General features: G+C 43.3%; 1 protein-coding gene and 1 non-coding gene across 2 annotated transcripts; one reads left to right on the top strand and one right to left on the bottom strand.

Annotated features, from left to right (window-relative positions):
* Positions 1–795: 795 nt before the first annotated feature.
* On the bottom strand, positions 796–851 carry LOC123743269 (U7 small nuclear RNA). The gene has a single exon (XR_006770077.1). It is a non-coding gene; the product is annotated as a U7 small nuclear RNA (small nuclear RNA).
* Positions 852–1,513: 662 nt separating this feature from the next.
* On the top strand, positions 1,514–8,145 carry tpi1b (triosephosphate isomerase 1b). Its single transcript, NM_001139702.1, has 7 exons — positions 1,514–1,686; positions 3,680–3,803; positions 3,983–4,067; positions 4,366–4,498; positions 6,822–6,907; positions 7,170–7,257; positions 7,458–8,145. Exons 1-7 carry the CDS (start codon positions 1,578–1,580, stop codon positions 7,574–7,576), a joined length of 744 nt encoding a protein of 247 aa, NP_001133174.1. The 5' UTR covers positions 1,514–1,577; the 3' UTR covers positions 7,577–8,145.
* Positions 8,146–9,821: the final 1,676 nt, after the last annotated feature.

Genomic DNA, 9,821 nt, shown 5'->3' on the forward strand with positions numbered 1-9,821 from the left:
TAACCCAATACCTAGCCACTTACTCAAGAGGGCAGGTGTTAGGTTGACAGTTGGTTTAAGCCCCGGTCTGGACTACAATCTTACTTCGCTACACTGGTGTCAGAAGTGGGATGCCCCCCAGTTGTGGCCATCGAGAGCACATCCCAAGGGTGCCGGTGTGAGGAAACGCGCACTCCGAAGAAAGGGGGCGAACTTAACCCAATAATAGCAACCTCGTCAATAGGCTCTGATCTCTTGGCGTAACAAATAGCTAAAGTATTGGGTTGACATCACTGAGTGTTCAAACCTACATCAGGATTACTACCCCATGATTTTTAAAATTGTATTTAACTAGGCAAGTCAGTTAAGAACAAATTATTATTTACAATGGCCTAACCGTCCAAACCCTTCCCTAACGACGCTGGGGCAATTGTGCGCCGCCCTATGGGACTCCTGATCACGGCCGGTTGTGATATAGCCCCGGATAGAAACCGGGTCTGTAGTGACGCCTCTAGCACGGCGATGCATACAGTGAGTGATTGATTCCAAATGATAAACCTGGTGGTTCGAGCCCTGAATGCTGATTGGCTGAGAGCATTGGCACGGTATATCAGACGTATACCAGGCGCATGACAAAACATTTAGTTGTACTACTCTAATTACGTTGGTAACCAGTTTCTAATAGCAATAAGGCACCTCTGAGGTTTGTTGTATATGACCACTTTCCCACAACCCCTCGGGCTTTATTACGTAAATCTACACTGCTTCAATCCGTAACAAAATGCACAGATGTATCATCTATTTTCAACAGAATTCGGGGGCTTCTTCAATTGAAGACGCCTACTTGACAAATACTAAAAGAGCAAATTTTCCATAATCTCTTGATGGTCACAAGCCGTCTTGTAGGTTTACAGTCAGTGTTTGCATCAGAGTTGGCTCCTATCAGGCGTACAAAAAATATGTTTCAGAATGACTAAAATATTATGTGACAAACATGTTGTAATGTTACACAAGATGGTTGTTTTGTTGTTTAAACAAAGTTATTTTAAGACAGATTGCGGGAAATATAACGCGAAATGCATTCTGGGTATGCAAATTACAAGATCGAATGCTAGCCAATCAAAGCGCTGAATTCTCTCAGCTTTCTTGCGTGAGAATGGGTTGTTCGATTTAGCAGGCCCCGCTCGCCGTCTGATCGGAATGGCCATTTTATTTGAGATAACCGGGCATTTTCAGTGGGTGCTCTGTAAGAATGTTCGACATGTTTTTAATGTATTTCATCCCCATATACTGAAACATAAATATTATTTTCACGCTTAAATCAAAGATAGCCTAATTTGAAGAACGTCAATTTTTGTGAAAATGTAGCCTGTACTCTTTATTCTACTGAAATAAAAGGCTATCATTGTACAAAAGGAAACGCTATTCTGGGCGTGTCTCTGTAAACCAATAGAACAAACTGAGAGGTTGGGTTACGTGGCCCATGATGATAAATACAGTGATTTGCGCCGGGGTCGTTGCTATTCTCCCCGAAGTAGGTCCGCCTTATAAGAATTCAGCTCAGTTCTAAGGCCGAGAAACAACCTTAAACTGCAAATATGTCCAGAAAATTCTTCGTTGGTGGCAACTGGAAGATGAATGGAGACAAGGCAAGCCTTGGCGAACTCATCAAAACCCTGAACTCTGCCAAGCTCGACCCCAACACCGGTGCGTGGTTCTGTGTGGCTTCTGTGCTTTAATGTCTGACTCGTGTAGTAGTCTTAGAGTTGATCTTTGAAATTGTGTAACTTGTCGCATTGGGTTCCTGGTGTAGCCTATCCATTTGAAATGACAGTCGCACGGCACACTTTCATTGTGAAATGAGACTTTTGTAAGGTAAATTGTTTCAGCTCCTTCGAGAGAAGGAAAAAGCGTGAAACAAAGGTTAGGGAAGGTCATTTTTTGGTATCAGTGCTCGAATCAATGGGTGGCAAACCAAGCTATACTCCGGTAGGTCCCTTTTTATTGCCATTTTCACAATGGTTTTAAATTATAGGATACCCTGACACTAATTTTTACGTAATTATGATGCGATCTGTGCGATGGTGACAATTTGTGGAGAATACAGAATACAATGCAGAATACATAGGCATATGCCTATTTTGGTACTGAAGCGCCCTATAATCCTTTGTAACCGGAGAAATCCATTGTGGCAGGCGATTTTTAACCAGTATTTTAAACTGAACTAGGATAGAAGAACATGACTTGCTAAGTGGATTTTATATGACAGTGGGCGTATGTTCCGAACAGCACGTAGCCACAACAGTCTGGCGCAAGCGAGGGGCGGAATGTCTGTTTTGTTCTTTGATGCATTATAATGATCCATCCGATCGCGAGCCCTGTTTAATAGAACTACCAGGAGGACCAAATGTGGATATCATTGCCTCATCACAATACTTTAATTTAGAAATACATATTCTACCGTTAGACCCGAAGTAATTTATGCACAACATACTCGTTTTGTTAACCAATAAGATAGAGTTCCCCATTCCGCCATGGAGATGTTGGTGTTTCCGCCATTCTCTACCGTGCATTTCCAAACTGCCAGAGGCGTATATGCAGTCTGCCCTGATCGCATGTTTGCATTTGAACACACAGGTTCAAGAACAGGCTACAAGTACTTAGTCAGGTTTTGTGTCGTTTTTGTAGGATACATGGGCGTTATCTGCTGCTCTGCGCCGAAGGACACGTTATGTCCGTGTAGTAACCTACATATGTCTACAGCCTCGGACTTTACCCCACAGAAAGAGCCACCCCTCACAACTCTAACTAATCTACACAGTACACACTTACTGACGCGTGAAACAGAACGCTGCATGGGCCAGCAGATGACTGAAGCTCGCGTAGGCTTTTCCCATGACTCTTTCTAGAAATGTAAAGTCAATGGTAAATCACTTCTTCCCTAGGCCGTTTTATGAACCTGCAGAGTATTTTACTATTTTTTTTATCCTGTGATTGACCTTTGAATTTAAGGTCCTGTTCGACCCCAGCAGAATGTGACCATGTGAGCGACTTTTGTGAGCTGAGTTCTAGTGACCTTTTGGAGGTTGAACTAGGACCTTTTTTGCAGCGGGGGACTGACTCTTGGCAGGGATAAATGACATTTGCAGAGGGATTAGTGACTGTAGAGGTTAAATATAGACATACTTAACCCCAAGATACAGTTACATTGCTAATGTCAGTGTCTGGCCTACTGTACCCCACAACACTGGGGATATCCCACTTGTACAGTGTGTACTAATGCTGCAGACTCTGGTATTGGACTGTATAACCAACACTGGCTCAAATAGGCCTTGTTTTGTACACTTAAGTGAATAGTAGAGTGAGGCACTACATGGAGTTGTCACCACTCTCAAAGGAAAGCCTTTTCCACTGATACTAGATGTCACCAACAATCACTGTGTACACTTCCTATTTCAGTTTCTGAAAATATTACTGTAACATTGGCGTCCATGTAAACATCAAGGGGCAAATCTTAACTTCCACTTAGAATTTTCACTTAGTCTCACACATTGACATCATAGCATGACTAAGTGAAAAGTTAAACTGAAGTGGAATTTAGGATTCACCTCTTAAGAATATTAACTGGTCAGTCTGTTATTCCAACCCTGGGAATAGTGGTCAGTGCATGACCGTGTTGGTTCTCTCTCTCTGCTTGCAGAGGTGGTCTGTGGCGCCCCGTCAATCTACCTTGAGTTCGCCAGGTCCAAGCTGGACCCTAAGATCGGAGTGGCCGCTCAGAACTGCTACAAGGTCAAGGGGGGTGCCTTCACCGGGGAGATCAGGTAACGGAAGTGCTCTGTAACTGAGGATGCTAGTGTCTTCAGGACTCGAGTGCTTTACTGAACCAACACTGTAGGCTGACTGTACTTTGTGTGCTAATCTCTCTTCTTTCTCTCACGCTCTTTCTTTTTCCCCGTTCTCCCACTTCCTTTATGCCCCCTCTCTTTCTCTCCTTCTTCAGCCCTGCGATGATCAAGGACGTTGGCGTGCACTGGGTGATCCTGGGCCACTCTGAGAGGCGCTGGGTCTTTGGAGAGACTGATGAGGTAAATGGCTTATTTGGTCGAGTGCTGGTGTTTATGAATGTGTAGTCTCGGGAGGAGTCTTTGGAGGTGGCAGCAGACTATCGCAAGAACAGGGCCGTGACACAGTATTGGATTATGTCTCTTTCAACAGTGAATTGACCTTGAAAATGACCGAATTTGAGGAGCAGTGACAAATCTATGGATCATCATTTTTCATCTCCATTTTACACTCAAGGTGTTCCTCAAGTAGAGGAAATGTGAAAAATATGACAATAAATGAACAACCTGTCTGATCGGATAACTGTTTGTGTCCTGACAGCTTATTGGTCAGAAGTGCGCCCACGCCCTGGAGAATGGCCTGGGTGTCATTGCCTGCATCGGTGAGAAGCTGGACGAGAGGGAGGCTGGCATCACAGAGAAGGTCATCAACGCACAGACCAAGCACTTCGCAGGTATTGTCACTGAAATCACTGATTCATAATGAGTGTGTTACACAAAACTGAAGATTCTGCTCAGGCGTACACATATATTATCAGAGCCTGTAATCCGTGTATCAGAGTGCTGATCTAGCATCAGTTTTGCATTTTATATATTTGAAAATGGGCCCTGAACTTTACAATGCACAGAGAAGAATTACACATGTCAAGAACCATGCCAATAATATACACTGCTCAAAAAAGGGGAACACTAAAATAACACATCCTAGATCTGAATGAATGAAATAATCTTATTAAATACTTTTTTGTTTACATAGTTGAAGGTGCTGACAACAAAATCATACAAAAATAATCAATGGAAATCCAATTTATCAACCCATGGAGGTCTGGATTTGGAGTCACACTCAAAATTAAAGTGGAAAACCACACTATAGGCTGATCCAACTTTGATGTAATGTCCTTAAAACAAGTCAAAATGAGGCTCAGTAGTGTGTGTGGCCTCCACGTGCCTGTATGACCTCCCTACAACGCCTGGGCATGCTCCTGATGAGGTGGCGGATGGTCTCCTGAGGGATCTCCTCCCAGACCTGGACTAAAGCATCCGCCAACTCCTGGACAGTCTGTGGTGCAACGTGGCGTTGGTGGATGGAGCGAGACATGATGTCCCAGATGTGCTCAATTGGATTCAGGTCTGGGGAACGAGTGGGCCAGTCCATAGCATCAATGCCTTCCTCTTGCAGGAACTGCTGACACACTCCAGCCACATGAGGTCTAGCATTGTCTTGCATTAGGAGGAACCCAGGGCCAACCGCACCAGCATATGGTCTCACAAGGGGTCTGAGGATCTCATCTTGGTACCTAATGGCAGTCAGGCTACCTCTGGCGAGCACATGGAGGGCTGTGCGGCCCCCCAAAGAAATGCCACCCCACACCATGACTGACCCACCGCCAAACCGGTCATGCTGGAGGATGTTGCAGGCAGCAGAACGTCCTCCACGGCGTCTCCAGCCTCTGTCACGTCTGTCACATGTGCTCAGTGTGAACCTGCTTTCATCTGTGAAGAGCACAGGGCGCCAGTGGTGAATTTGCCAATCTTGGTGTTCTCTGGCAAATGCCAAACGTCCTGCACGGTGTTGGGCTGTAAGCACAACCCCCACCTGTGGACGTCGGGCCCTCATACCACCCTCATGGAGTTTGTTTCTGACCGTTTGAGCAGACGCATGCACATATGTGGCCTGCTTGAGGTCATTTTGCAGGGCTCTGGCAGTGCTCCTCCTGCTCCTCCTTGCACAAAGGCGGAGGTAGCGGTCCTGCTGCTGGGTTGTTGCCCTCCTACGGCCTCCTCCACGTCTCCTGATGTACTGGCCTGTCTTCTGGTAGCACCTCCATGCTCTGGACACTACGCTGACAGACACAGCAAACCTTCTTGCCACAGCTCGCATTGATGTGCCATCCTGGATGAGCTGCACTACCTGAGCCACTTGTGTGGGTTGTAGACTCCGTCTCATGCTACCACTAGAGTGAAGGCACCGCCAGCATTCAAAAGTGACCAAAACATCAGCCAGGAAGCATAGGAACTGAGTAGTGGTCTGTGGTCACCACCTGCAGAACCACTCCTTTATTGGGGGTGTCTTGCTAATTGCCTATAATTTCCACCTGTTGTCTATTCCATTTGCACAACAGCATGTGAAATTTATTGTCAATCAGTGTTGCTTCCTAAGTGGACAGTTTGATTTCACAGAAGTGTGATTGACTTGGAGTTACATTACATTTACATTTACATTTTAGTCATTTAGCAGACGCTCTTATCCAGAGCGACTTACAGTAGTGAATGCATACATTTCATTTCATACATTTTTTTTTTTTCATTTTTTTTTTTCTGTGCTGGCCCCCCGTGGGAATCGAACCCACAACCCTGGTGTTGCAAACACCATGCTCTACCAACTGAGCTACAGGGAAGGCTACATTGTGTTGTTTAAGTGTTCCCTTTATTTTTTTGCGCAGTATATAACAATCGTATAAACTGCAAAGGCCTCTTTGTATCTGGAAAGTAAGCAATAAATTCCAATTACTATATGTACCCTGTATTACTTTGTAGCGATTCTAACATTGTTGAATGTAGTAATACTACTGCTGCGCGAATACATCCTATTGGCAACGGGATAGTGTGCCCGCCACAGACATGATTGGGACTTTCAGTGTAATTAATTAGTTTAACTTTTTCGTTAACAACTTGGTTATATTCAGCGTGTCCATGATGTCACCGTGTCCATTTTGAGTTCTCCATTTGATTAATGTGAATGCAGTACTGTATTCATTATGTCAATTCTGTTTGCAGACAACATTAAGGACTGGTCCAAGGTTGTTCTGGCCTATGAGCCCGTGTGGGCCATCGGCACCGGCAAGACCGCATCCCCCGCACAGGTAAGTGTTTCTTCTATTGTCATCCATTACTATTGTATGACCTCAATGGAAAGAACCTGGGACAGATGGGGACATGTGACTAAAAGCCTGAATCTCTTTATACTGGATATATTCAGTCTAGACTAGAGCAGAATGGGTTGTCCATTTGAGATTCATCACTAAATTGAAGGCTAAAGTCAGAACTTACTGGACTTTGGAACCTATATTCATGGTTTTATTTGAATCCCTTTTTTTCTTATCTTTTCTTATCTTTCTCTCTCAGGCCCAGGACGTTCATGACAAACTGAGGCAGTGGGTAAAGGCCAATGTGTCTGAGGCAGTAGCCAACTCTGTCAGGATAATCTATGGAGGTGAGACCAAACTCCTATGCTTCACGTTTAAACACACAGGCTGTTAACGCCACAACCACAAGTGGGGATTAATAGGTTTTGTCATTGCATAGCTAATCTAATTCAAGTCCGGGGCATACAGTGGTCTCTCTTTTCTCCCCCCTCACTCTGTCCCTCATCACTCCATTCCTCACTCATATCTGTCTGTTCTCTCTCCTCAGGTTCCGTGACAGGTGGCACCTGCAAGGAGCTGGGAGGCATGAAGGATGTGGACGGTTTCCTGGTTGGCGGCGCTGCACTCAAGCCAGAGTTCGTTGACATCATCAACGCCAAGCAATGAAAACCCTGAAGTGGTCAGACCATGTCCATATTTGAGGCCAACTCCATTCAGACAAAACCTGAACCCTTATCCTCAAAACTCGGCACTTAGAACCCCCTTCCCTTACCCTTTTTTAAAAATTCAATGTATTTGTGTGATGTCTTTACCTCTTTATTTTTTTTGGTTTAATGTTTCAAAGAAAAGGGACAGTTTGACACGCATACTATACAGCAGTGAAAGGTGTTAGTTCCACTGAGATAGTGTTTTTTTTTTTTTGTACTAGCCTCCACTACTGTTTTTTAAAGGGACTGCGCTTGACAACACCATCCTGGATGGAACAACAACCCATGCCTTTACTTGAAAGTTTACAAACTTTTATGTATACAGTGTCAAAACTAGCAATCAGATTCACTTGTCTTTGTACTATAGCTGACTCTTTGTGTAATTATGTTTTGTGTCTTATCCCTTCCCGTAGAACACATGATCCGCTCTCTCATTGGCTACTCGGTCAAGAGCGAGGAGTCCATTACATGTCCCTCATGTTTTGTTAGGGGGGCTAACTGTTGTTGTAATAAAAGATTTAGAGACTAGTTGTGTCCTGTTTTTATTGTATTGTTGAAACACGACACAATCTTTCACAGCATGATCTTGAATACTAGCAGGCTGCATTCCTACCTCTGTAAAGGCCAGTCAGACTACACTATCTGGTGGTAGTACTTTGGTAATGTGATGCCAAATTCCTGAGAGTTCATGGAGATAATGGTGCAATTCATATCATGTCCACTAGGCCATGCCCAATCACCAATATCCTCAAACAAAATTGATTATTTCTTTTCTGCAGCATTCTTCGAAAGTGGAGATGTTTCAAAAGGTCAAACGCTATCCTTTTTTCCCTTGTGGCTTCTTCTCTCCTTACCTTGAGCTGTGAAATTAGGTAAAGTCACAGAGTCAGGAAAAAAGCAAAGAATAGGAACACAGCCTTCTTCAGCATTCCCTACACAATGCTGAACTCCTTATGACAATCCCACCATGTACAAATCTGGCAACAGAGGCATGAATTAATCTACTTAATAAATATTGATGATTTGATTAGTGGGAAGTAAGGTTAGCAGACAGAACAGCATAGGAGGCTGCTGAGGGGAGGCTCATAATAATTGCTGCAATAGAGCAAATAGAATGGCATCAAACACTTACAAACCATGTGTTTGATACTATTCCACCCCAGTCATTACCAAGAGCCCCTTCTCCCAAATGAAGGTGCCACCAACCTCCTGTGCAAAACAGATATACAGGCACATAGAAAATCACAAGGGGCCTCATAACCGTTGCGCAAATTTCGCTAAACATTTCTGCTTGTGCCATTTCTGAAAATTCTGCGCAAGTAATTTTTTTGTTTGTTTTATAAACTTTTTTTACACGCCATAACAGTTATAATTCACACCTGATGTTAAACTGTGCACGAAATTGGGGAGAAAAAGGGGTAAAACGTTTTTTAAAAACTGCACGTGTGAATGAGCATTAAAACTCTGCTTCAAATGTCCTCCATTCCCTTTTTATGGCGGACAATAACCAATAATTTATATATACACTAAATCTGTTACAGGGGGTGCTGTTTTCAAGCCACCTCACCTCTATTTTGGCACGTCTACATTTGTTTTTGCCACTTTTATTCTATTAAATACACCTTAATGCAAATTTAACATATGTGAGCTAAACATAAACATTTAAAATAGATAACATTTTCCTTAAAGTATAATTGTTGAAAATGTTAATATTACTGTCCCCACTACAACCAGAAATACTTAAATACATGTTTTGTCCTTAACATTTAATTAAATTACTCTAGAATTCTATTCCATTCATTCCTATGGAGGTTAGATTATTTCGGGGAGTGCCAATATGGCCGACCGGTGACTTCAAAGCCTATCATTGGCTAATACATAGCATCAACAATCCAGGGTTTAACTACACCATTGACAATAACAGACTATATTTTCTGTATAATTTTGGACTATTTGGAATTAGGCCACGGCAGTTTCTAAAAGGAAGAGCAATGGCAATTTTTGACACATTTCTGTAGAGGTGTGGGCAGAATGTTTTTATATTTTGCAGTGACTTTTTCAAACTAAACATGCATGCTATAAGTACCTGTCCACGTATTCTGCATGATGGATGGTATATTCTAAACAATTTAAAAGTAGGCAAAACGCTACAGTCCACTGCCCTATGTAAAATACTAATTGTTGTTCCCTCGAGAACAGGCTTA

The sequence above is a fragment of the Salmo salar genome, chromosome 05 (genome assembly GCF_965601325.2).
Source record: "Salmo salar chromosome 05, fSalSal1, whole genome shotgun sequence".
Classification (NCBI taxonomy): Eukaryota; Metazoa; Chordata; class Actinopteri; order Salmoniformes; family Salmonidae; genus Salmo; species Salmo salar.